At 39.1% G+C, this 27784-nt stretch overlaps 1 protein-coding gene across 3 annotated transcripts in view; it reads right to left on the minus strand.

Moving 5' to 3' along the window:
• Window positions 1-27784, minus strand: part of GALNT7 (polypeptide N-acetylgalactosaminyltransferase 7) — a 69083-nt gene that overhangs the window by 15277 nt on the left and 26022 nt on the right. Inside the window, exons 2-7 of one of the 3 annotated variants that reach the window (XM_083860886.1) lie at window positions 24085-24539; window positions 9417-9583; window positions 3534-3664; window positions 3286-3365; window positions 1248-1430; window positions 920-1102 (exon numbers count right to left, since the gene is read on the minus strand). In XM_083860886.1, the coding sequence (XP_083717012.1) occupies window positions 920-1102; window positions 1248-1430; window positions 3286-3365; window positions 3534-3664; window positions 9417-9583; window positions 24085-24539 (1199 nt within the window). The remainder of the gene's footprint in view (window positions 1-919; window positions 1103-1247; window positions 1431-3285; window positions 3366-3533; window positions 3665-9416; window positions 9584-24084; window positions 24540-27784) is intronic. The other 2 variants (XM_083860884.1, XM_083860885.1) reach the window with 2 other exon arrangements.

The raw sequence follows: 27784 nt of genomic DNA on the forward strand, positions 1-27784 counted from the left end.
CATCAGTTCTTACAATGTTTAAATCATATCTACAGGCAATAGAAGACATTAGATTCTGAAGATGTGAAGATTGCTTTCAAATGTAGTAACACGATTAGTTAAGTGTGAAGGGGAAAGTAATAAAAAACCAGCAGAACCACAGTCTCCCAGTATTAAAAAGCCATCCAGAAACCATAGTTTCTAAGCTAGGGTTTCTAGGCAGTTTTTGTTTTCTGGGAAGAAAACATACCCCACTACAAAGCACAGTAAAAAGGCAAGAATTCTGTGAAAATTATCGGAGTTTTCCCACAATAAAAGGTGCTGTTTTTATCTTTCTTCCTTTTTTTTTTTTAATGTTATGTGTATTATATTAAAATTCTTAGAAAATATCTAGCCAAGATTCTTAAACAGTATGCTTCTTTGTCAGATGTGATCCATTGTGAAGCAAGTGGGAGAAATATGATAAAAGAGATTTTTTTTTTTTTTTGCTACACGTGCATAATCGTCCAGCTCTATGCATGCATCAGGCCATGACAGCAGGCTACAGATTTTATGCATTACTGTCTATTAGAAATACTTCCAGCATGCTCATTGTTTCAAACAAAATGGTTAAACAAGCACTGCTGTTTCCAACAGTACTTCAAAAAAAATATCACGGCTAATTAAAGTTTTCCCTGGCAACAAAGTTTTTTTGCCAAACAGAACCCAGAAATTCTAATGTGCACTCTATTAACTACACAAGAGCAGGAATGGAGAGGCGACACAAGGTAGCAAAGATATTTTGAGCAAATAGTCAGTTGTGGCAAACAGGTCTGACTGAACAAAGCAGCTAGTGTGGTTAGAAACGTGAGGGTGCTCAGGCTAGGAGTACATGCAAGTTTTAGTGGATCAATATTGACTTCAGAAAAAAAGAGAAACGGGTAAGTAATTTAGTGATTACCGATACGGTTCAGTTTTTGTCTTTCTGCTCTCCTTCTCTCTCTTGGTCAAGGGAACCCTCTTCCATAGCATACTCCAATCCCATGCTCCTCTAGCAAACCCATCTTCGTCACCACCCCCTTGGGGCACAATCTTAAAAGTGTTGCCATCTATGACATCTATAAGCGGCACAGTGCATGTGGTTCTGCGGGCGGCGCGGGGCGGGCGCGGTTATGGACAGGGCCCGCGTGGCACACCATGGTTGGTGGGGAGAGAGGGGAGGGGGGAAAAACGAGAGGGTTTAGACAGTTATTTGTTACAATTCACAGGATGTAAACAGCTCTCTTTACCGATAAGGCTCAGTTTTATGTTTTCGTTTGGACTTTTCCTTGTGGCTTAACGGAATTCGTTTCCATAGCAAACTCCAGTCCCAGGCCCCTCTGGCAAAGCCATCTTCATCCCCACCTTGTTGTGGCTCAATGGAATAATCATTCCCATCTATGTAATCTATTAGAGGTACAGTACATGTAGTTCTGAAACATTTATAGAAGGGAAAGAAAGAGCAAAATACAATTTCAGAAGAGTAATCTGTCTAATCTGAAATTTACACCATTAATTAAGTTTAGAGAGCAGTGTATATAAAAAGTCACCTGAAAACATACTATTAAAAAAATGAAGCCTCATTAGAAGAAAAGAGATGGTCTTTTCTTTACATTGTTTTAAGATGTTCTGAAAACAGAAAAGTTAGGTCTGAGATGCTAATATATCAATTGGTTTATCAGTACATTTTCCTTTATGTGGAGTTCCTGACATTGGTCTTCTAATAAAGCACTGCTGGAGGCAATGGAGGAGCCCTCAGAGGGCCAGGGTTCTCACAGTATTATTACTTCCTGTAATTTCTATTCATATCAGATCTTAGCTGTCAACAAGTATGATAAACACTTAGCTTTTACTAGTGTTAACACAGATTTTCATTATACTGTCCTATTCAAATGCCCTGAAAATCCACCAAGCTCTAGGGATAAAAAAAAAACATTACTAATGCCCTCCTAGAAGCAGTTTTCAGTAGAATTCTTCCCTTGATTTGCAATACACTCCTCTTTGTGATCTATTACACACAATATTCTCCAAGGAAAAGACATTATCTTGTTTTTCTCCTCACATTTTTAAAATGAGTTTCCCAGTGTCCCAGGCTGGAGCACTTCTAACTTTTTTAATGAAGCTCCAAGAGATAGAAAAGGCAGGGGGGAAGAGACATGGTAACACCATGCTGCTCTTTGAGGCAGAAACAGCTGCAACAGGCTGCACCCTGGGTACCAGGGCATGGAAGGAGGCTGCCAAGCACTGTCTGCCTGCCCTGTGTGGCTCAGCATCCTTGGTGCTCCTGCAGCCTTCACCTCTGTGGGCAGTGCTGCAGGATGCCTCTAAAATCTCCTCTTCTTGCCAGTCCTTCTTGTGTAAAACCATAATACACAAGCAATGGGAGTACACAAGCATTTCTATCTTTTCTCTAATATCCTGGCCCAATTAGAGTCTTGGTTGAGTTACAGCCTTTAAAATGCATAAAACCCAATTCTTCAAGAGAATTCTGGTACCACAGCAGGTTAACAAATAGTTTTTAGGATTAAGCAACTATTTTATGGGATTAAATAGTTTAAACATGCACATGGTTTTCTAAACACACATAGCACCGACCACACAAACCAGGAGTGCGGTAGCACACAGCAACAACAGCATTTCAACAGCTGGAAGAAATGAAAGCCCTGGGGGTCTCTCTCCTGTGCCACCTCTCCCAGTCCCCCCCTCACAGTGCAGGCACTTCCAGCACAGACTCCCACTCTGCCCCTCTGTGGCAGAGACAGGCTCAAGCCTGGCCTTGCTCTGCTACAGACAACGCTCCAAAGCACTTCAGAGGAAACAAATAAGACCATACATCAAGAGTAAAGATGAGAAAGTTATAAACTCTTGAGATCATGGGGGCTTTAAACTCTCATTAAATCAAAATGTTTATTGATACTTTTTCTCTACTAAGATCCACAAGTTTTTAGTCATTTTGTTCAATCATGCTCTTTATTCAGCTAGAATGGAACATTTCAATGTCAGTGCCTCAGAGAGTTGTAAAAGACAAGAGTTAAATATAATTTACAATAGGCAAAATATTCAGTATGCCTATTAAAATAAACTATCTAGAGATTAATTTGCCTGACTATATTCCTTCCTCATTCTGTATCTTTTATGCTGGGAGATAATATAATCATCATACGGAAAATATTGCTATAGTTTGATATAGATATAAAACATATTGACTGTAGTTTGAAAAGTGAAGATTATTACTGTGACTTTTTCTTCCTAAAAGGACAGACACTGGAAATAACAAGAGAACATTACCTGTCTTTAGATATAGGAGCTATAAGTGGTGCATACCAATTAATTCCCACCTCACAATGGGCATCAAGGTAAACCAAAACCTTTGAAAGAAAAAAAAAAAAAAAAAAAGTAACTTCTATTTCTGTATACAGCATCATGATTTAATTAAGCTTATTTACATCGAGATACATTCATATTATAAACAAGAAAATTAAATGAGTAAAACAAACAAACAAAAAAGACAGATTTGTGTGTGAACTGGCTCCCACCTGTCCAAGTTTAGCCTTCTGAGCTCCAATGCTTCTAGCCTGGATCAAACCTTCTCTCCTCTCATTTCGAAATACCTTTACAAGGCCATTCCACTGCTTTATATAGTCATCCAGCCTCTCTTGTAAGTGTGCTATCAGGTAACAGAGAAAAAACAACTGGTGAGGTTTAACAATAAAGAGTTTTGTACTCTTAACATAACCCCCCAAAAAATCTACAAAGATTTACAAGAACCTTTAATTCAAGCACTCCCAAACAATAAAAGTGAGGAGATGAACACCACTGACCTCGTGGCACAGGTTTGTGTCTGGCACATGTGAAGAAATGGCAGCTGAAGTGGTTGGTTACACCACAGGGAGCAGGGTGGACAACTCACAGTCACTTCAACATATCACATTGTGGCTTTCAGGTTTTTCTCTGTATTCCAAGCAGCCAGAGAAGCTTCTCCATTTCAGCACACAGTCTTTCCTCATCAGATGTACACATGTACAGCTGAAGGCGCCACTTTCCAGTTAAACACTTCCCTTCACTTGCTTTCTGCCTCACAGAATTTTCTGTCAGTCTATTAATAATCTGGAAAACTGAGGCAGAATCTCACCATGCTCAAACTATTGCCCTCCTTTATCTAGACCTGTTCCCTCTTGTGGAGGTCTTACAATAATCTTCGAATGAAATGAATGAGAATAATGAGAAGTGCATCATATTCAGGAGATAACAAACCTTTAGCCAAAGGAACTTCTATCAGAAAAGGGACAAGTGACCACAAAAGAATCAAGATGAGCTATACTTAAATGGTTTCAGATTTGTATTTGCAGATTTGTATTTGTCTGTGCCAAACTTCTCTGGAAACCACATTCCTGCCACACAGTTTGAGAAAAGGATTTTAGTGTTGCTTAACATTTTTTGCCCAGATGATTCTGTTGAGAAAACTCATGAAGGCAGACAGGCTGTTAATCAGGCACCTGCTGTTTGTGGCTTTGCTGATTTAGCTATTGGTATTTGTTAAAAAATCTATTTTTGTACTCAAAGGCTCAAAAGAATTGCCTACAGCTTCAGTTTCTCTCAGTCAGGAACCAAAATAAGCCACCTAATCTACAGCTAAGGCATGCATGCACTGGTTTGTTCTGCACCAGCTCTGAGGGGCTGATAGGTGCCAAGCCTGGGCTGATCTAACAGGAGGGACACATGCAACAGTGGAAGCAGAAGGATGTCCCTTTCAGCAGCAACATGCCACCAGTTACTGCAGCAGAATCATTTTCTGCAACCTGAATGGAAATGATGAACTCTGGAGACTTCTGCAACTTACATTTCAGTATGTTTTATATTCTTGTCAGCAGTATTAAAAAAAACTGTTCAAACAAAAGCGACATGTAATTGAAAAGGAAATGGTGTTTCTTGGAAGTGAAGTTTCCAATATCAAAAATTCAGCAATTCTACCAAAGAACAATCTTTTGATACTTGTATTATCCTTCCTCTCCACCTTTACAAAAGAAAAAGTTTTCTCAACCAAGTTTTACGTATTCTCCTTTCCCACACATATTTAAAATTTCTTTTGTAAATCCCTGTGCATTAGGAAAACTTCAAGGATACACAAATGTCAAACTAGAGAAAGAACAATTTTACCACAAATGCTGTATAGAAGAACATGCCATGTAATAAATAGAGAACATATGATTTGATAGCCGTGATATAAATTTTTATAGGATAAAATCAACAGAGTTTTGAGGTCATACTGAAGTGGTACTAAGAGAATCTTTATACCACACGATTATTTATGCTGAAAATTCCAACTATGTGTTACAGAAGGACTGTCAGAAATGTTTTAAAGATTTAAAACCTGAAGTTATTTCCAGCTCTCCTGCCTATGAGGCTAAATGTTTTACTTATCAAATGTTCAACTACGTAAGGCTCAGAGGGAGCTGTAAAAACCTGTCATATTGATTGTGTAAAGGTTTTCTACAGTACAAGTCTCAGGACTCTGCAGTCCATTATCTGAAACCATGCCAGGGTTAGCAGCAAGTGCTATTTCCCACAGGAAAGATGTAATTCTCCTCCTTCCCATACTACAAAGCCTGCATGACAGTAGTGTAAAAAATCCTGATACTTTTACAGTCAAAAATATTGTTTGGCCAGCATTAAATTTTGTTCACCTAGAATGTGTATTTATGACATCTGTCAACAGCCTTACAGCAATCTGGTTTTTGTTCAAAAATTGTATATTTTACCTTTCAAAATATTATAATCATCAATCTGGCCTTCCCCTCTTTGAGTTCCTCTCTCATGTGTAAGTGCATGATTAAAGCATGAATCAGTGTCTTTTAAAAACACATAGTTTCTCCAAAAGATCTTAGGCACTGCAGATAACAAAGGAGGAGGAGGAAAGCAGGATTTTTTTCCCTCAACTTATGGACAGCAGTCTGAGAACTAGAAAAATGATATCAGAATGATATCCTAGAGCAGCTGCCTCCTGCCTGTGAGTATCCTCCCCTGTAATACTGTTAAGGGGGGGCTCTCAGCTCTAACACAAGCACTGATTACTGCTTCAGTTTCCCCATGGCAAGCACATTACACAGGTTAATAAAAATACTGCTGCCTGCCTGTGCTCATTACTTCCCCTTTGGTTATCTCGTGGGATGCTGCAGCAGTTGGAAATACAGGTAACAATAAAGAATGTATAAGTAAACACAAAAGGTAGACAAAGCCTTTAAATGCTACTAGGAACACTGGTATTTTTTACCTTTACAGGTGCTACAAAAGCAGTTCCAGCTGAGATATTGGCCTCTGTGCTTCAGAAAATAAGCAAGCTAGTGCCCAAATACATAACAAGTGTTGGAGATCTATATGAACAACTGTAATTGTAGGAAGCTTTAGAAAATACAGTTTTATGAATTCTCACTGCCCTTCCAGAACAGCTGTTTCCTTCACACAGCTAGCATTCACCAAAGAATAAACTGCTTCTATTGAGAATAAAAGAAAAACTGGGGGGAAAAAATCCCCATGTGTAACAGCCTGGCCTCATTGACACTGTGGTAGAAATTGCTGCTACATTTCTTGGACTCTAACATGGATTAATACAGAGGCCCCCATAGAAAATGGAGATAGAATCATTCAATTAGCTTGGCAATCTTCTCGTTACTGTTCTCTTTGTGTTCTGACAAAGAAAAAAACGCCAGAGTAGAATTCAGCACGTATCTCTGCACAGTTCTCCACAGTCCAAACCCTGCTGTTTGCAGGAGAGATTAAGGGAAAAAGTGTCATTCAGCAAAACTACTGCTCCCAACTGACTTTATACTAAGAATTATAATGAAAAGGACAATTTCTGAGCATTGCAACTGTTCCTCCCTGTAAGACATAACATATATAAATTTCTATGCAGCTGTAACTCCCTCCTGATGAAAGAGGATTTCTCATGAGGAAGGACAGTCAGGGGTTTTTAGGAGCCAGCCTCTAGAAGTGTTTGCAACTGCTGTGCTCCATTTTAATTTCGTGTCACTCAAGAGGGTGGCAGCTAAGAAATAAGGAACAGTCACACTGGAGCAGGAGCAAACATCTGCTGTGTCACTCTGCACAGGGCTCCAGGACCATAAGGTGGTCTGCTGGGTGGAAAGGCAGACATGAAGTCTGCAGCCTCTAAGTAGGTGGGGAAGAAGAAAATCCTGTATCTGTGCTGCCAGCATGACTTTCTTTCTGGCTGAAAAAGTAAAAAGCTACCAGCAGCTCTGCTGTAATTAAGAGTGTTTTTATTTTGCAGCTCTCCTAACAACTGGAGAACTCTTCAGGCAGCTTGGCACGCTTTGCAGCCCATACTAGTTCATCCTTCTCTCTAGGGAGAAAGAAGTAGAGCAAGATTCTGCTCACTTGGCCATTTTTCATCTAGAACATAATTTGAATTAATGAAATTAAGTTAATTATATTTACCAAGTAATAGCTTAAAGCAATCTGAAGAATTATTATAGTGAACTAGTGCAATTGCAGCAAGGTGTTTAGAGAAATTCCAGTCCGTGCTTGTCTTACCAGTCACTCATACCTGAGAAAACTGCACCTCAAGCTTTCTTTATTGAATTTTCTGATTTAAGAAAGTTATCTGGGAAATTGAAGTGTGAGAAATATAGAGTCAAGGGTCTGCTGGATCTTAGGTCCAGGCTAGCTGTATCTGCTAACCATTCATTTATGAACAGAAAGCAAAAATTTCTGTATTAAAAAAAAAAAAAAATTAAAAATCCTGCTTTCTTTTAACAAATGTCACATATTGGAAAAACAATACAAGTTGTAATGCCAGACAAACTCATTCCATGAACTGCATATACATGGCACAGAGTCAGCTACAAGTCATGTGAAACCCAAATATTGAGACCTATCATTAGTAAAAAATCTGGTAAGTATTCTAGACACAATCAGTGTCACAGTTACTTTATACAGCTAAGTCAGTCCTTGAAGGAAAGCTATGATCTTAGCTGAAAAGCAAAAACACAGCATGTCTGCTGACTGAATTATTAAAATTATATCCCTTAGGAGAGAAGATATTTTTGGTTTATAGCATGTGTGTATATCTAAGCCAAATTCTCAACAGCTGTTAAAGGATACAGAAGACTATAATTTGGCATTCAGAATCTTGACTGGACTAAGCCAAATGTAGTCAAGTTTATAACACAGGTAACTTGTACTGCCCTGTTAAAACAATCAGAAAATGATACCTACCTCTCTACAGGTATGATGCTGTAAAAATAATAATAACCCCCCCTCAATACAATAACTATTTTTAATAGTGGCTTATACACAAAAAAAGCTACCTCAACTATGTGATGTTTTTAACTAAGTGTAGTTAAAAACTGTAGTGAATGCACCCATAGAAAACAACTACCATGAGACTGAAACTGGGAGAAGCCTAGATCACTTAATAAAAATGAGAGTTTCAGAACAGTCATGTGTTTTCTGTGCCACTCCACAATTCAGCTATTATGGAAACAAAGATGAGGGGATCCTGTGCCACTGATCAAACTTGCCTTTGCTCAAAGCCATCATCAACATTATCTAGAAGAGACTGCCATCCCAAACAGTCAAAATCATGTTTTTATTCATGTGTCTACTCTTTTTCTCTGTCAAAATCTGTTAAAGAACCATGCTGCAACAAAATCTTACAGAACATGTAGCTTAGATGCACTATTTAGAAATTTGTTTGAAGTTTTAAAACAGTCTGTTTTCCTCTGTCTCAATCACCTTATATCTCTAGGAGACCACTTTCAGTTCCTCGATACCACCATGAAAGGAAAAAAAGGTCACAAACAGTGTATGTTTAGATTTATAAGAGAAGTACAGGTACATGCATCCTGACTGTAAACCAAGATCAGAATGGAAATTATAAAGGAAGAAGAAAATCTCTCAACTTATGTTGGTATGTAGGACTCAAACAAAGGCAGAAATTAGAACATATTTAAATTCTTAAAAGCTTCCCCTCCTCAATAAGAAACAATAAGCAGCTTAATGTGATGTTTAATTAAAAAAGGGTGTTAGAAATGAAAAAGATATTGAATATTAATCAGAGTAATTTGATAGCCTAGGTAGATTTTTATTATAATTTTAAAGAGGGACATCTGTATTCCTATATGCAATAAAGGAAGCCTGTTACTCCTAACAGGCTCAACTCCTTTGATACTCTTCAAACTATTTCTTTTTACAAGAGCCAAGAGAGATACTGGCTATCCCAGCTTTCTTCTACATACTACCCAAAAACTGTGGTAGAGAACTCAAAGGACTGTGAAGAAACAATCTTTTCTCCCATAGTCAAATTCCAACCATGGCGGATAATAAATACAAAGAAAACTATTGCAGGAAAATAAAAAAAAAATTCCTTTTCTACAAGGAGTGTGTTAATGTTCCAAATGTACCTTTGTTGCTAAAATCATCAATCAGAACAATTTCTGCCAAGTATTTTCTTGGTGTTCTCTTGATGACACTGTGAACTGTCCTCATGAGCGTGGACCACCCTTCATTATGGAAGACGATGACAACGCTGGAGGTGAGCAAGTTATCATCATAATGCCAGTATTTGCATCTGTAAAAAGAGTTGACTTTATTAGTTTTCACATTGTGATTTACAGAACTGCTTAACAGCATCCTCGTGCAAATGAAATCTTTGCTGACAGCTACCCTTCAGATTTAAGAGAGACAGGATATAAAAGGTAATACAGCTTAAGTGCATCACAGATACAGATACAAATAAAATAAAATAAAAAGAAAAGTAGACTGTCAAGCACAACTTTCAGACCTGGTCCAATTTTACTGGGCTCCTTCCTTGAAAGATATAACACATGGAGAAAAAAAAAAATCAAGAAAAGAGAGAGATTAAAAAAAACCCCAAAATAGTGCAAACACTCAGGTCTTTTTTCCTGAGGGGTTAGAGATGATTTAGAAACAAGCAATGTGAGTACTTCCAATACCTTCCACACTTTCCAATACCTCTAAATCACATTTATCAACAATGTATTTAATTTGCAATTGTCATGTCCATTTTCCCAGCTGCATCCTTAAGTGAGACTATTCACAGTCTCCTTACAACCAGTCCAAATATTTCCTTAACTGGAAGTTTCCCTACCTGATCACTAGCCTGTTTTCCAACTATAATAATATAGTTCCTATCACCAAACATAGAGACATAGCACTTTTGATTTCAATAGGAAAAATCCTTCATTTTTTTTCATCTTTCAGCAAATAAAGTTTCTACTAGGGGGACTGTGACTTTTCAAAGACAGCTATCATGTATTAAGAATTTATTAGTGACAAATAAAAACTCCTAAACTTACAGATGTACAAACTTCCCTAGTTATAGTTCTCTTTATACAATAAAAAGCTTAAGCACACAGAAACATTGCTGCTTTTGAAAAGAATTACCTTAAAAATCTGTGATCACTGGAGTTTATGAAACTACATTGAGTTAAACATGGAAAGAACTCACATAACAGATCCATAGGTTTTTAAAGAGTTTCTCTAGTGAAGGATGCATTTCTCCTCTCAATGCATCAATATGCATTTCTCACCTCACAGAAAATAAAAGACATAGCTAGAAATACACTATTAATTTTGTTCCTGTGGGAGAAGAAAATTACAGAATCAAAACAGACTATAACAAAATTTCACCTAATGTGGCATTTAGTTTCTTAGGTGTGCTGCAAGCAACCTCTGAAACAGCACAATCTCTGAAAGAACCAATTACTGACTAAAATCCCTCAGCTGGATAGTTTTGGACCTGAAGTAGCTGCAGCTAATCATCATTACCAATAACAAAGTGTTAGACTGGCTGTTTAAAAGGTTCTGCCATGGATGCCTTCCTTCCACAGATCTCTCTCAAAGATTCCAGCTGATCACAGATTGCAGTAGTTCCATTTGTAGCACAAATAAGCTGTCAGCAACTTCCTTAGCCATGTGCAGAGATAAAATGGATACCCTGCCTGGGTGTGCTAAGTAGGCTATGTAAAGGGAAGATTTAATATGTTTAATAACAGATTTGTAACAGAATGGTGTTGCTTCACGCATATATTCTCACTATTAATTTTGGTGATGTGGTTATGTTAAAAGGTGGAAAACAGGGTGTTATACTTCCAAAAAACCCAGGCTACCAGCTGAATGCCATTCAAGAGCTCCCTGTTAAAGGTAGCAGAATAGCACCTTTTGTCTCAAAGGAGAAGGCAGGAGCTGATGCAGCTTGTACTGTGCTCCTCACCTGCACCTGCAGCAGTTTAGCTAGGAAAATTTTTGCTTATTTCTGAATAAAAAGAGAGGGACAGCTACAACGTTTCAGACTGCCTTCAAGGACAAAAATGAAGAAAACCTTGAACAAGAACTCAAATCTTTTGGTTGCTTATTTCTCCCACTTCCTGCAGTACTAGATTAGTCATCTGTAGGAACAAAATGGTGAAGAGCATAAGAATGAAGGACAGTAACTCTGCGTAATTTTAAAAAGTCAAACTTATTACAAAAGCCTGAATTGAACAATATGTCTATGAACATTTTATAAGCATTTTTGATCTGTATTTAATATATTTTTAAACATAAACCCAGAGGTCTAGACAGGCTTTTTGCTACATAGCCAACTTAAATCTCCTCAAACTGGGTGTTGCTAAATGTGCTATTTGCAAGCAGTGAAGCACTACATTTATATCTCTAGTAGCATCAGGCCTCCAGCTTTTTCCAGACACTTTATTTCACTTATTAGACAGCCCACAGACTAACTCATCAAACACATAAACTCTAGCAGAGTACAGTAACTCCTGTGCACAGCCTTATTTCTCATCTTGAATTGAGAATTAGAGGTTTGAAATACAGTAGTTGTTTTAGATACATGCAATTAATAAATGTTTTAATCTCTGTGGCAGGTTTTTTTTTTTTTTTCAATAAATGTGAATGTTGCTCAGGTATTTGAGTGACAAAAGCCAGTAGTCTCAGCTCTCATTTCCTTCACATCTCCAGGGAAGGAAGCAGGGAAAGCTCTCCTCAGTGGAGCAGCACTGACATCCAGTGGTTGGCAAACCACATACCAAGAAACCAGAAATGCACTTCCCTTGTGTTTGAAGCTGAATTTTACAGTATGAGTTTCCCTGTAGATTTTAGGCACCAAAAAGGAAAAAAAAAGACTGAATTTCCAGGAATGCTCTTGATTTTTAAAAGAGAGGGTAAAGCAGATATGAATGTTTAGGCGAAAGCTGCAAGCTATTGAAAACGGTAACAAGCAGATTCAAAGTACAGAAGGGTCTGTGACAAAGAGGATTTAAATGTTTCAACCTCTAGTTTCATCCCCTGGGTCCTTCATCCCCTGTCCACATATTAGCACAGTGCCCTTTCAGGTGTAGCCTGCAAGCCAGCTGTGGCAATTCACCATGCACCAAACTGGCAAACATATCATTTAACAAAGCTATTTTGAATTCTTATTAAAAGAGCTGAGAGGATGGCACATTGCAGCAGGTAAGCAGGAATGACAAGGTAGCAGCCTTAAGCCAGGCTTGCCTCTAGACACTTCACATCACTTTTCCTGAGCCCTGTTAAGAGGGGCATGGGGAAAGAGGAACAAGGCTGCACAGATCTATGCCCTTCACTGGGCAGTGCTGCAGGGAAGAGCTGCTCTGTTTGTGTCCCTTTCCTTGGGGAACTCATGGGTGAAAGGAAACAACACCTGCAGATCAGGCCACGAATAAAAACTTTCCATTCTGCAATCAGCACTGGTTCCACTGGGGAAAAACAGGACTGACTCATCACTGAAGCAAGACTAAACCCTTCAGAAGGCACAGTTGTGATCTAATTGAGAAACAGGGTGAGTAATGTTTTTTCTGTCTATTAGGCTGCATACTTAGGATGTGAATTAGTTCTACTCCCTCTCCACCCCTGGAGGGAACAGCTCTGCTGGAGCCTGTGCCACACCAAGGTCCCTTATCCCTCAATCACAAAGCTGTGCACCAGCCACAGCAGAGAGGAGTGTTTTACAGGAGGCCCTCTGCACAAGAAGCTGAGTATCTGGGCTGGAGTGGTCCTTGGCTAGGGGAAATCTCTGCTCTTGCAGCTTTGTACTCTATTCATTGGCTTTCTCTTAGGATGTCCTGGGGCCCCACAGCTGTGATTGTGGCTGCATGGCCATACAGACTCCCTGCTAGCTACCACTGAAGATGCAGATAGACTCAAATTTCCTCAGGCTTAAAAAAAGCCAGAAGTGGACTCTGCTTTTCCTGGAAGAGTAATCCAACCACCAGCAAAAAATGCAACAGCTGAAAAAGGAGAGCACCTCAACAGCAATTTAAAGGTGAGCCCCATCAGATAATTGCCCTTAGAGGGCGATTTCAGGTCTTGAGCTAAGAGAAGAGTTTCTCCTGAACCCCTGACTTTGTCAGCACATCAGCACCTAAGCTTCAGAAGAAATATCATGACTGTGCATCATGACTCTCCATCCTAATACTATTTTCCTCGTGTCAGCTCTCCAGCTTGCACCTGCACGTACCAAGGACACATCAGTACCCTCTGGATTTTAAAGCACTGCACTTGTGTGCTAAGACCAAAATGTACCAGCACAAATTCCTCCAAGAGGGCAGGCAGCTGCCATCACATCCCTGTAATCACTCCAGTAGTCAAAGAAGCTCCTGAGAAGCTCATCAGCTGTTGCAAGATGAGGGACCTCAATCAGTACAAAGCTGAAGGTCTCTATTATTTATCCTGAAATCGTCACCAACATTAAAAAATGGAATTTCTCTTCTCCATTAATATAGAACTGTTCACAAGTTTTAACTGAATTTTAAATTTTATTTAATGTTTAAAGTGGTATGAAATTCATAGTTGTATTGTCACCTATTATAATTGCTTTATAGTGCATGTATTTTTGTCAATGCTTTTAAAGAGTCCAGTACAAGCAAATTCCAAAATTAAGTTGGGAATCTATTTTAATTTTCAGTTTCTTTTTCTAGTAAGTCCTGTTCTTATCTTACAAAGAAATAGGCATTCAGCTGATAGCATGCTGTTTACATACTTTTAACACTAAATTCAGGGCTCCTTATTATTTTAAGTCACCAATTTACTAAGACTACTGCAGTGAACTGTATCTAACCCCTAGGAAAATGGATGGGAATTTTTTTTCACCAAACACCTTCAACTGTTTGCTCATCTGTATGGCTGACATCATCAAGGTCATAGCTGAGACTGGCTGCTTAACACCTGCAAGTCAGAAGGATCATAGCCTAAGTCTTGGTTATGACAGACAGAATAGACAGAAACTGATCACAGAACTGAGCATTTCTTTGTTAGGATACAACTAAGTAAATCTAATGCTAATACTGGATTTGTTACCCATGAAGCCTTGTGGGGCATTTCTGTGCACCAGCAACATCAAAACGAGATTATAGTAGTGGACTTACAAAACAGGTTCTGGAAGAGAAGTAAACAGACAACCCAAGAAGGACAGATTGATCAGTGGAATAATCTTTTCCCTTCAGCAGACAGCAGCAAAACCTCTATTACACACTGTCAAACAGCTTAAACCTATGCTGCAACAGCATTTGCTATTTTTAAAATAGCTACAATCTTTGCCCATTTCCATTCCTGAAGTAACTTGCAAGGCTATTTGACTACATTTTATTATTAGTGCCCTTGGAAGCAAAAGCTGTATCTACTGTACCTCTGAAAGCATCATGATCCAAATCCAGGGCAAGGTTTGCATACAAACCCAACATTAGGGATAACAAGAGAACGTGAGGAATAACCTCACAAGATTCTTGCCCATACTATCACTTATCCAACACTGAAAAAATTGAAACAGTAACACCACAGGGTGGGTAAGCTGGGGTACCTAGGTGGCTAAAATAGTTTCTTTAGGGAAGGGGAAACTCCCATACAGGGAGATGGAGCAAAAGCCCTCTGCTTTCCTGTTTTAGTTTAAAGGGAAGAAGACCTCACAGCTCTTGAGGCTTCTGCAGTCTGGTGACACACTGTGGGTATTGCAGAGAGGCTGTGCCTAATTTTGGATTTATCAAACTTACACAGGCTTTACCTAATGTAATAAACAACTAGAAAGGAACCTGAGGCAGTGAGCTCAGTTCCACAGAAATACTGTATTTCCACCACGCCTTGCTGATCAGATATTGAACCTTGAAGTTCCTACCCAGGCTCATCTGGACTAAATGAAAACTTGTATCATGCACATTTATTTAAATGCTCTAGCACAGTACAGTCTGGTTAACAGGAACCAGAGAGAGCATAAGAAGTGCATTTCATTTTTTAGTTTCACACTCAGATTACAACTCATTTGAAAAAATGATTCCTCCATGTGCCCCAGAATTTCTTTGCTGCAAGTTGGCACTTGGAGGGTTACAGGAACAGCTGCAGGAAATCGCTCCACACTCTTCTCTGCCCTTGCACTGAAGTCAAGGTTTAACTCACAATTTAAATACACTCCAGGTGCTAGGCTATATATATGTTTTTGTTGAGTAAGAGTTCATGTTCAGAGCTTGGTCATCTCATTTCAGACGCACACACACAGAGGAAAGTAAATCCAACTACAGATAATACACCTGGTGTTTCCTCTCAACCTCCTTGTACTCTTTGGGTGAATTATTTCTCCCTCAAAACTTAACATTTGAAACACTAACAGCCAACACTAAGGAGACAAAGGATCCATTTTCTCTGCAGTTTTCACTACTGGGACCTGAAATGTCAACAGAAAATGCTGAGTTTTGCTTTAAGGCAAGTGTGTGGAATTTAAATCCTTCCTGACCACATGAGATGTTCTCACAATACATGCCTAATTACAATTTAAACACCATTTTTTCCCCCTCCAGGAGTCTTGCCAGCAGTAAGGCAGCTGATAATCTGCAGTGGAAAGCTAGCCTTCCTGATTTAGTGTGACCACTATAATTCACCTCATTCTTGACTCCAGCTCTCACTGAGGGGCACAAAAATTTATGTGCACATTACAGAACTAGTTTTCTTTGTTACAGAACAGTTCCAGTATATTATGTGGCATAGGAATAAAAGATTTTCCCAAGGTACCATGTGAAATGAAACCAAGTCCCTAATGTTGCATTTCCAATGATATAGATACCAAAAGTAATTACTGAAATCCTTTCTCTTGTAACAGTATCAAATAGGAAATTTGTAAAGTGCTATAATTAAGGAACTAATCACATTCCTGAAGAAAGCAGGCCCCACTCCAGAGCCTTTGTATTCAATCTTCTTAGCCACAAGAAGATTGACTGGGGAAGTAACTACTTACTGTAAGAGAACATATTAAATTCACATTATTTGCCCAGAGTAATAAGACTGTCCATTTCTAATGAGGAACCAAGACTCATCTGCCTTATTTCATACCCTGAGTAATTAGTTAAAGCTGAAGATTTTGGTATTTTTTCACTCCGGTCTATCACTAACAATTTTCTATACAATTCAATATTTATAATAGCATTTGGACCACAAAAAGGGTCCAAGCTGGCACCAAACTATGATAGGAAAATATCTTTACTACCAGCTCCACCTTACTATTGCACAGTTCTGCATGTATATATTCTTAGTGAGGTCAGAAATCTATATTTAGCAAGAATTGCCTCCCTTTTTTATACTAAAAATACTTGAAAAATATACACCCCTTAAAACTACACATGCAATTTTTAAAAACAAGCCAATTCTCATTCCCTTTTGTTCTATAAATGAGCTGCAAAAACAGTTGTCCAAAAACACATTTCTATATGCACACAGCATTGTACTCAAGCAAGGAAGAGTCACCTTTTCAGGTTTTTCAACAAAAGCTCATTGCCCTTTGTTCTGTTTGAAGTCAAAGGTGACCCGTGGCAACAAATCCAATTATTCAAGTACAAATTTGTATGGCCCAGGGGCTCTGCCCTGTAACAGCAATAATGTCCTTATAAAGGAAAACTCAAACTGGATAATCCACAGAAGGAAAAAACACTTAAAAATATTTATTCTGCAGCAATCATACTGACAGATGTGTGTGGGTGATGCAGCTGAAATTCTGGCTCACTCTGATGAACAGGCAGCAGCTATTTATTGTCATACTGAAAAAAAAAAAATCCAGCAAGAGATTAATTTGTCTCATGCCATAAACATTAATGATGTTTCCTCTCCCAGTCAAACTACTCCGGATAAAATTCCTTCAATGCTTGTCAAAAGAAGCTGTCAAAAAAAAATCTAGCTTAAATAAAGTCATAAGACTAAAACCTTCTGGGTCAGTAAGAATAATTTGTAAGCAAGTCTTCCATGGGTTGGATAACAACAGCATATCAAACTTGAGCAAAGCATGTTGAGCTCTAATCCTTTCTTTCAGCCAACACAGTTAATTACCCTGGCATGAAATCTGATCAGCACTAGGAACATCCTTGGCTTGAGGGCTCTACACTAGTGCAAGTTTGTTAACAGGAGAAACAGGGAGTTTCACAGGGCATCACTTAAAATATACTGTAAGAAAATGCCTCTTGACTTCAAAAGTGCAATAAGCATGTCTCAAACCCAGCAAAATACAGGAATGAAAATGACAGGTGTGGACTGGAGTGTTCTACTGTGAAAGTGGATGTCAAAAAGGAAAACCTATGTTGATTCTTAGTGCTTTTGAGCTAAAAGTATAAGAAGAGGTTACTCCAACTAATGCATCATAGATAAGCACTTTTTAGAAATACTGAATACTGAATTTTTAGAAATACTGAATTCCTTGGAACATCTTGCACTGCTTTGGTCTTGTGTAACCAGCAATACACTTAACAGCCTCTTCTCAGAGCTCTACATCTGTGGTCATCAATGGTTTTGTGCATCAGGCAGATTTCTCTCCCTTGTTGACTCTTCCATGCATTATTTCTATGCCTCCTTTTATCTGCCATAAGAAGGTAATGATTTGGGGTGCTACAACTTTGTCAAAAAGGGCCTAGGAATGGCACCTTTGAAAATAACCTCCCCAAAACACAGGAGCCCACCATTCCCACATGCAGCAAGTCAAAGAGGCATGGCAGAAAACCCACCTGGCTGCACCAAGAACTCCAGAAGATAAACTAGGGAAGGTAGAGGCATTGACTGGCTGCCTAGAAGGAGTACAGAAATACTGCCTGAGCCAATGAAGAGAGCATTAAAGGCAAAGCTTTGTAGAGTTGAAATCCATAAGATGGAAAGGGCAACAAGAAGAGCTTGTAGGCTAAAGAAAGACTAAAGAAAACATGAGTTTACCGATAAAAGAGATGAAATTTTGTGTCAAAGGGCACATAAAGGACCTAGACACTGAACATCTGATTGCCTTGACTGTTTACTTGCAAGGTTTGTTGTCACACCTCCCAAGCCCCTGAGTCTAGGGGCAGCCTGCAGAAGAGAAAGAATATCCACCCCAGAGGGGAATCAGAGACCACTTCCCTGGACATGTCACACAGCACGGGTCCATGGGACTGATGGATGGCACCAGAGGGCACTGAAGAAGTTTGTGATGTCATTGTGACATCATGCTCTACCATATTTACAAGGTCCTGGCGTTGGACAGTGGTTCCTGAGGACTGACTAAAATTCTTGCCCATCTTCAAGAAGCAGGATCCAGGAAAATGTGACTTTGAATTCATTTGGAACTGATTAACTTTTGTTAACTTTAGTCCACAAAGGACTGCCTTCTGCTAGAATAAATCAGAGTCAGTTTACTAGAGTTGCAATGTGGCAGGGATTGTTTAGCACAAGGACAAGGGGAAGCCATCAGTAGAAGCACACAAAAGTGCTGGATGTCCAAGGAAGACTCAGAGAGCACCTGTGTATGGAAGAATGGTGACATGTATGGAAGAATCAGAGCCTCTGACAGGACAGAAGACACAGGGAGGAGACACCTTTCGAAAAGGGGAACTGTGAAGAAGGGAAAGACAGCATGATTAAAAACCAGATGCTGTTAGCAGTAAGACATACATTCTTTAAATGCACAGGGCGGTGTCCAAACAAGGCAAATAGAAATGAGCATTAATTCAAGCTAAGTGCATGTAAAAAGACAGAGTAAAAAGAAAAACACCCAAACCCCCAAAAGCCGAGGTTGAGAATAGCTTCCTGAAGTATGAAAGCTGCAATTGAAATATTTTTTTCAAACACCACAAATAGGATGCCTGCCAGAAAGTCTGTTGGGCTGATACACGATCAAAATGAAAAGAGACTACTTGAGAAGCAGGAAACTAAATTGAGTATTTCTGTTGAACTCTTAGCAGTGCCCAACCCCAGATACCCTGAGAAGAGAATAAAAAAAAAGGGCAAGTACATAGTGATACTTCTTACTAAACAGTCCTGACTTCAGATAATCTGCATGATAGCCTCTACTGGAATTTTCTGCCATGAATAGCCTAATTGCCTTTTTTTTTAAAATAAACCCAGTATTTTCTAAACAATGGAACATGAATTGACAAACTATTGTCATGTACTGCTGACTCCAGCCTTATCAAACAAACATAGGAATGCACAACACCAATTTTTATCAAAAGCCTCTGGGGTTCTAAAGAATTGCAGACCACTAAGTCTGACTTCTGTGTTGAATAGATGATAGTAATAAATAACAAAATTAGTAAACCATAGATGTAGCTTTCGTGGAAAAAAAAGCCATGCCACAGAAAAATACTATCATCTTTTGAAGAGATCAAAAATTATGTGGACATGAGTGAGGCTATTAATACACTCACTGAATTTCCAAAGCATTTGATGAGGTGCTCTGCTTTCTTTACAGGCACAGTTCTCCATTAAAGTATGGCAGATGCCTTAGGTTAATAACTGCTAAAGTCTATTCATTCCAAATTGCAAGCAAGTTTGTGACTTTAGCAGCATAAATGACCCTACTGGGAGCTAAGCAATCCACCTCCTCTTCCAGGTCATTCTTGAACAATAGGAAAGTTCTTGGTAGTTGCAATTAAAATTACTATAAACAGCTGCAGAATAATTCAAGAACACTACCAAGGAAAGGGGCCAGCAGGAGAGCTCAGTGCAAGTGCAAATGATTATATATGGAGTGTTAGACCACTCAGGGCATATTCTCAGTGACAGATCCTAAACCTTAAATTACCACAGGGGGAAAAAAAAAAAGTTAAGAAAATCTCAGGAGTCAAATGTGGATAGGTCTTGCAGAATTGTAGCTCAGAGTTAATGAAAAGGGAAATGAAATAGCAGGAACAATAAGGATGGACATGAGACATTAATATAGCAACTTCATGAAGCTATCTCTGATATTCCTGTATCACAGGGCAGCAGAGTCACAGAGGCACATAACAGTATCTGTAGCTGGGCAAAGAGGTTAAAACAAGCACCACATTCTGCAGTCACTGACTCAGGATGTCATTAATTTCAAGACTATAAATGCATTCAAAAGACAAGTCTGTGCACAGAAAGAGTTCTCTGAAGCATGACAACCCTGTTTTAATTTTTGGCTCCAGTGCCCCAGTGCACTGGTTGCCAGGAATGATGCTTATCCATTCTTGTATATTTTCTCACCAGCATATGTTTTTGGTCAGAGCTAAAGTTGTCAAGAGAAACAATCTGTGGTCAGACCCAGTATAGATACATTTTTTAAAATTAAATTTTATTTTAAAGTACTCTGGGCAAGTAGATCATTACACTGATTAAACAACTCAATTCTTGTTATTCCTAGAACCAATTCTCCACATTTATCTCCTGGGTTTTTTTGGAGAGGACACACCTTGTTACCCAACAGCATTCACCTAAAACCTAGGTCCCTTTTTTATTTCCTTGGCATGGTGTATTTATCTTGGATCCAAAATAATCCAGAAAATGTATCACTCTATTTTCACTTCAGCTCTACCTCTGTGCTGACTCCTGAATATAAAAAAATAGAATTCAGGGAGCAATTAAATTAATATCCTTCTTCCCAAAAGCTAATTAATTTTATTGCAAGTCTGCTAGGAAGCAGAGATAATATGTAAAATCCAATACAGATGACTGCTCTTAAGGGGCTGCCACCTATCAGAATGATAAAAATAGATACAAAAAAGGTAAAAATCACCCAGTTTAAAGAAAAAAAAAAATTCTTCCAGCTACTGTACAGAGGTTTAGGCAGGGCCTGCTAAGCCTGCTCTACTTCTTTGCTGCCAGAAATAAGGTGGAAAACAGGTATTTCTCTACCATAATCCAGTTTATGTTCCTGCTGGTCCTCTTGCAGAGTGCTGAAAGACTGCAGTGAGATGAGCCATCTTCTAAATTTTGTACACTGACTCTACATATCCCCTTATGTTCTTGATTTTTTAAAATCAAACTTACGACTTGTTGCAAGTCAACACAAGTGCTGGGCACTAACACTGAAATACATTGGTTAAAATCCATAAGCTTGTGGTACTGGTAAAATGGAAATATTCTGATGTACCTGACAAAAAACTTCAACACACCATCCAGTGTCATTCCTCTCTACAGGATACAGCAAGAATTCAGGCTTTTTACAGCAGCTGAGACTGCCCAGAATCACCAGCAAAGTTCCTACTGAATCAATGAAGGCAGCTGGCAAATCATCCTGGCAACATGTCAGACTACGACATCAAATCCAAACATAGCAGAATTGAATCTTCCTTTACTGGCATTTCTTTCCTCTCCTCCCTCCAGCAGGGACAAGCCCTGAGGCTACATGGCTTTTAAGCTGAGAGAGACAGTTCTTGCAGCACTATTTCACTCTTGCTAGCACAGCCTGGGAAAGCATTTGGCAAACTTCACTGAACAAACCTCACTGCACAGGGTAACACTTCAAAATTCTGATGCTTGAAGAAAGAGAGAGCTGAAGGGAGGTCTACCTTTCTAGGAACGAATAATTCAGACTTCACCAGAAAGATCTTCCTCAATTAGCAATGCCAAGATACTATTAACAAAAAAATTACTATATTGCACTTTGGTAGGATTAAAGTGAATGTTGAGTAGCCTTACTGGCCACAATGTCTTTTTAAAGAGATCAGTGGGAGGAAAAGGTGCATCTATCAGGTATCCGCTACCTTTTGCTGCATTTCTCTCTGGTATTGGGGAGTGAGCAGGAAAAGGAGCATGTGGGAGCCTGAAAACATATAGCAATATCAGCCAATCTCACACTGCTTCCCCTCTCTTCTGGTCCCAGGAGACATGCACAAGCTATAAACCTTTAACCTACTTAGGCAATTGCAAGCATCCCAAGTATTCAACACATAAAGTAAGGGATATAATGTTGTCTGAAAGATACCTTTTGTTCACATTGTTTTTTCATGCTGTTTGCTTGCTTAGAACATTAAATCAATAAATACTAAAACCTAACTTTGATTTGAGCTGCTGGCTTTGACTTCCACAAAGGCTTATCTGCCAGCTGTACTTGAAGGAAACAGTTTCTAAAATTAATCTTTTCATGGCTGCCCCTCCTCTTCCTCAAAGTATTTAATAATTTTTGGGAATATTTATTTATTTATGTCCTTGAGAACAAAAAACAAATTCTGAGATTATGCCAAAAATACTTCAGGAAGCTACAGGTGTGGAACTATTTGAGAGATACCATTTGAGAGCTCTCTGATGCCCTTCACCTGGAGCAAAAATGAAGGGGAGGGACTACTTGAGTTCTGCTGCCAGAGACAGGGCAACTCCCTCGGGCAGAGCAGCCCAGTCCCACCTGTATGTGACATGTTGCCACCTCTGCTTTGCTGTCCTTACAGAGTGAAGAAATGCTTCAGCAGAAGCAGCAGTGTCTAGGGAATAACCCCCTAAAAAGAAAATATGTACACAGGTTATCCAGAACATTTCTTCCCTTTCGGAAAAATCTCTTCAGTACACAGGACTAACTTCTGAGCACAGCAAAGAAAGAAAAACAAAGGGAATCCCCAGGACAGCTGGCACTTCCTTGCACGCACAGTCCTCTCCTCTGACTGCCAGCAAGTGGAAACCTTCAGTAAGTTACCTGAGGAACACAGCACCAAGGAAGTGTAATGCTGCACTCCATGGGCTTCATTTGCTTTCAATGAATGCACAACACACAGCAAATTCAGCAGCTGCACCTGCATGGGTATGAGTCAGACCCACACCTGGCCAGTTCTCTTCTGCCTTGCAAAATGAAGAAAACACCCACCATAAAGCCCAGAGCAGAGCCCCAGTAACCTGTCAATGATCATTTGCCACAGCTGGAATCCTACAGCCCAGAGACTGGCACCCAGTCCAGGGATCAGCACAGCTCCATTGCTGGGGATGAGGGGGAAGTGAAAACTGCAAATACTTAACATCATAACTAACTTCACACACTGCCCACAAAACCCCAGCCAAAAAACAGACTAAAAAATACCCTACCATTAAATCACTCTGTTCAGAAACGTGTTCCTAGCTGATATCTAACAAGGAAGATTATATCAAATGCAGGTTAACTGAGAGCAAAATCAGCTTCAACATATATCAAAAGTCCAAATAGACTGTGTAAACCTGTTAGTAATTCTTGAGCAAATGTTAGTGACTTTCCAGAATTTTCCCCCAACAAACTAGACACCATTTCAGCAAGTAAATAAATGTTTTTTCCAAGATTGCTTTCTTCTTTAGGGCAAATGTTGTGAGAAACTGTTGGAAGACTATTCCAACTATCACTATGGCAGATCCATACTTGCGTTACTGCAGGTAATTAGGCAGTGGTATTTAAAAAGAACAGTATTTCTTTGTTTCTGTTTTCTATTTATGCTCCATTTTAAAGGCATCAGGGTAAATCAAAACTGAATAAACTAATTAGCATAGGAATGTCTAATAAAGATAATCCCTCCTTGAAGACAAATCTTAAGAAGTTATGGATTAAGAAAAGATATGACAAAAGACTATGGCTAGACATGGAACATCCAAATACATGCAATTAGACACTAAAACAGGTTACCTCAGAGATAAATCACTACAGCTTAAGTATTCATGGAAGGAATCACTGCAACAGCATTAAGAAGAATATATGGAAACGTGATACAGTACAGTACTAATGTCTTCAGTGCAAGAAGCCTTAAGTGGCCTAATAAATAATATTTTAAGCATCAGTTCAGATATATGGAAAGCAAATAAGTGAATCCCATAAAAACAGAACTAAAAGAAAACAAAATTTTTGCTTACTCTTCTTGACGTAAATCATTAACGCTCCGATCTAGTGAGATCATATCACTTGCCACCATATTGAACCCAAACTCTTTAATGCTGGCTTGAACGGATTCTTTGTAATCTGGTCCTAAAACATATGGCTTTGCCTCCTCTCCAGGGCCACCAACAACTCCATGAGGCTCAGGCTCTTTGGGTTCAAAATTACCAAGGACTCCAGGTCGTAACACAGGATCTGGGTAGGCAAATGTCTGAGGTTTAAATGTGAGATACTGCCTCTGGATGATGTTTTGCTGCTTGTTATCAACACCATGATGATTTAGTTCATTTTTGGCCTTATTTTTCCTTCGAATGGATTCCAAGTCCACTTCCACACCTTCAACATGAGGCCAAGGTACCACAGGTTTGAACTTCTCATTTCCCAGTCCGTGGTCTCCTTTGTTTGGCAAGGGTCTGTTGGCTTCTTTGTCATCCTGTATACACACACAGAGAAACAGCAGACCATATCAATTGATGATCCTTTATTTATTTACATCCAGTAGCCTAATGCACTAGGAGTTGGTACTAAATATATGTTGAGCAAGTATGAAGATGTCTCTGTTGAGGGGCTCAATGAACAGTTTTAATAAAGCTACTGACTGCTGGAGAACACCACCAGCTGTTGTCCACACTTACCTTGGTGAGCTGGTCCTGGAAATGACTGAATGCCCGAAGACCAAGTACCCATGTAGGACATGTTCACCTGAATGTAGTTTGAATGCAGTTTTACCACACTCCTCCCTCTCTCCACACCAAGAGATCTGAAGTTCTCACTGGGAAGAAAGGCTGGCATTTTGAAAACTGCTCAGCATTTTCAGTGATCAGTGAGGTTGGTGGGGTTAGAACAAGGGTGGGTGATTTTGGAAGACACGAGACAGAAAGGCTTCAAAGTGTCTGAGTGTGAAGTCTCCAGAATAAAACAGCACCAGCCAAGAAAGCACTCCAAAACACACAGTCACAACTTTTTCCAATACTATTGTCCAGGAGTATGACAGGGAAATGTTGCTGAAGGTTCAGATTTCCTGCTAAAATTGTTTATTTGTAAGCAGGACAAATGTTAGATCATTCAGAAATCTGCAGGAAACAACACACACTTTAGCAATGTCTCAGAATCAAACAAAATTTGGAGATCAGGAGGATGTCACTGATTCAAACCTGCTGAAGGCAGGTTCACAGTGAGATGGGGTTTCTCAGGCTTGTCCAGGACAACCTGTTCCAGTTGCTTGACCCAGTGAAGGCTTTTCCTCTCATACCTCAGTAAAAGTTTCTCATATTGCACCTTGTCCTTTGAGTCTGCACTCAGAAGATTTTATTTCAATTTGCTTTGCAACTTCACTTTTTAGAGTGAAAATATGCAATTAGATTCCCTACCTGATTTTTTCCCAGCCAAACCCAGCCTCCCTAGCAGGTCTTTGCTGGATCTGTGAGCATCTCTCCTGAGCTGGGGCAATGTGGGAGGAGAAATCACACAGAGTTCCAGACAGCTAAGCTCCCTCTAGGGCATCGACCCATTATGCACTCTGCCTTTACTGCAACAAGGGTACAATGCTGACTCATGTCCGTGTTCAATTAAACCGCAAAATACTTCCTACTACATGACACTATTTTCCTCACATCATTCAGCATAAAATACCTTCTGAAACTAGGAAAAATACAGTATATAATATTTCTAGGTTAACGTGGCAACAATGGAAGTCAGACTGGCTCTAAGTCAAAATAAGGAGTTTATTAAAGAAACTTTCTGAGTTCTCTGTTATAGTTTAAAACAGGGAGGACATACAACATGCAGAAGTGTTACATTATTCTGTTTTTCCATCATCATTTTTTCAGGAACTCAAAAGTCAGTGTCAGAAAAGGGAAGTTTAAGGGCTTGTGAAAAGGCATATTTTGCAAAAAAGTCGAAGGCTGTCATGGATCTAAATAAAGCCCTGAGAGGACTTTTGAAGAGAGCATCCTCTCACACTTACCCTGGAAATCAAAAGGAAGGACTTGCCACTAGACTGTCAGAACACTGCTGAGCTCTCAGCTCACATCTAATTCCTGCTCTGAGTGCGGAGGCAGCTATAAAAGCCAGCAAAACACTCAGCATCATCAGGAAGGATGCTTAAAGAGAGCATCATTTTGACTACAGAAAATCTGATGCATTCATATATTCAGTAATATTTAGTTCTGGTCTCCATATCTCAAAAGGAGTCAGAGAAAGTGCAGAGGAGGGTAACCAAAACCAAGGAGAAAGTAGAAAGGTATTTTGAGATGAAAGACCAGAAAGGCCACTCATCTTTCATCTCCAAGACCCTGCAGTTTCGAGATGTGATGGCTGAGGGGTATTTTTTAAACTGAAGTTAAAAAAATCATGCAAGTCATGGATAAACCCAATGGAAACCCACTGTTTACTGTGATGGATGACAGGATCATAGGGGGACTGTAAAAGGGCTGGGAGAAACCTTCTGAAAATTTGAATTAAACAGCTGTAGATGCTGGAGGAGTTCAAAGGGAAGGAGCATAGAAAGTAGTCTTGCCATGCTCAGTCACCACCCTGGATCATCAGTCTCAATCAGACAGGAATTTCTTATTCCCCTGCTTCGTGTGGAATTAAATAACCTTTCATTCCACTTCTATTACCTATAAAACAGTTATGAGCTTCCACTTTGCCAATTCTTTGACTGAAGCATCACCCTTCTGAAAGAAATTTGCTTCTTTTGCTGCCATCAGAACTATCCTTTATTATGACTTATCCTTTATTACATTTAGCCTCCTTAAAACTGTTATGCACAATTTGCATTATAATGTATTTATCAGTAGTTCCCTTCTACACATTAAATATATTCCATATTTGCTGCCCTGGAAAAATATTTCCTAAAACAAGGAAGTTATAAACAAAGACACAGAACACTCATTGACTCCATTCCTCCAATATCTGTGCACAGAGGACAAATAAGATGGAAAGCATTTGTTGTGGGTTAACCCCTGTAAACAGCTCAGCATGACACAGCTGCTCACTCCTTTCTCCCTACCCCTGGACACAAATATAAAACACAGCAATCAAATGGGATGTTACAAAGAAAATCAACTTAATCTCAGCATTTTATGGATGTTAAAAACAAAATAGAAGAGGAACTAAAAGTGTTTAAGTGCATGGTCATTTCTCCACAGATAAATGAGACAAAGATTTTCCAAATACTGTCTGGAAAAAAAAGCAAAGTCAAACCACAATCGAAGAACTACTTCAGTCATCATATAAACCACAATGCCTTAGGAACTTCTAGAGCTTCCTCTCTCCTTTCTGAATTATGACCCACACCTCCTTTTAAAAGAAAAAAAAATTAATGACATATCAAAAATCTGAAAGAATTTTTAATCAGCGTCCCTCACCAAATACAAGTTTGGCTCAGGTAAAAGTAGTCATACAACAACAGTTAAGTTTTTCCCACAGATCATTTTTTTTCCCATAGGGTTGGATCTAAGATTTCCTGCCAGCTTTTTAGATCCAGTTTGGTGCACGCTTCTCTATTTTTTGAATGTTTTTTTCACTTCTTAAGGAAATATGTATGAGCAACTGCAATGGGTGTTTCTGAAACAGTGACGTGATATAAATACAGTCACTGCCTGACTTGGAAATAAATAAAAGGAGTTTTTTCATTGTCATTTTACTTCAAAAATCAAGTCCCTTATTGCAGAA

Source organism: Zosterops lateralis (assembly GCF_965231275.1).
Source record: "Zosterops lateralis genome assembly, chromosome: 5".
NCBI classification, from domain to species: domain Eukaryota; kingdom Metazoa; phylum Chordata; class Aves; order Passeriformes; family Zosteropidae; genus Zosterops; species Zosterops lateralis.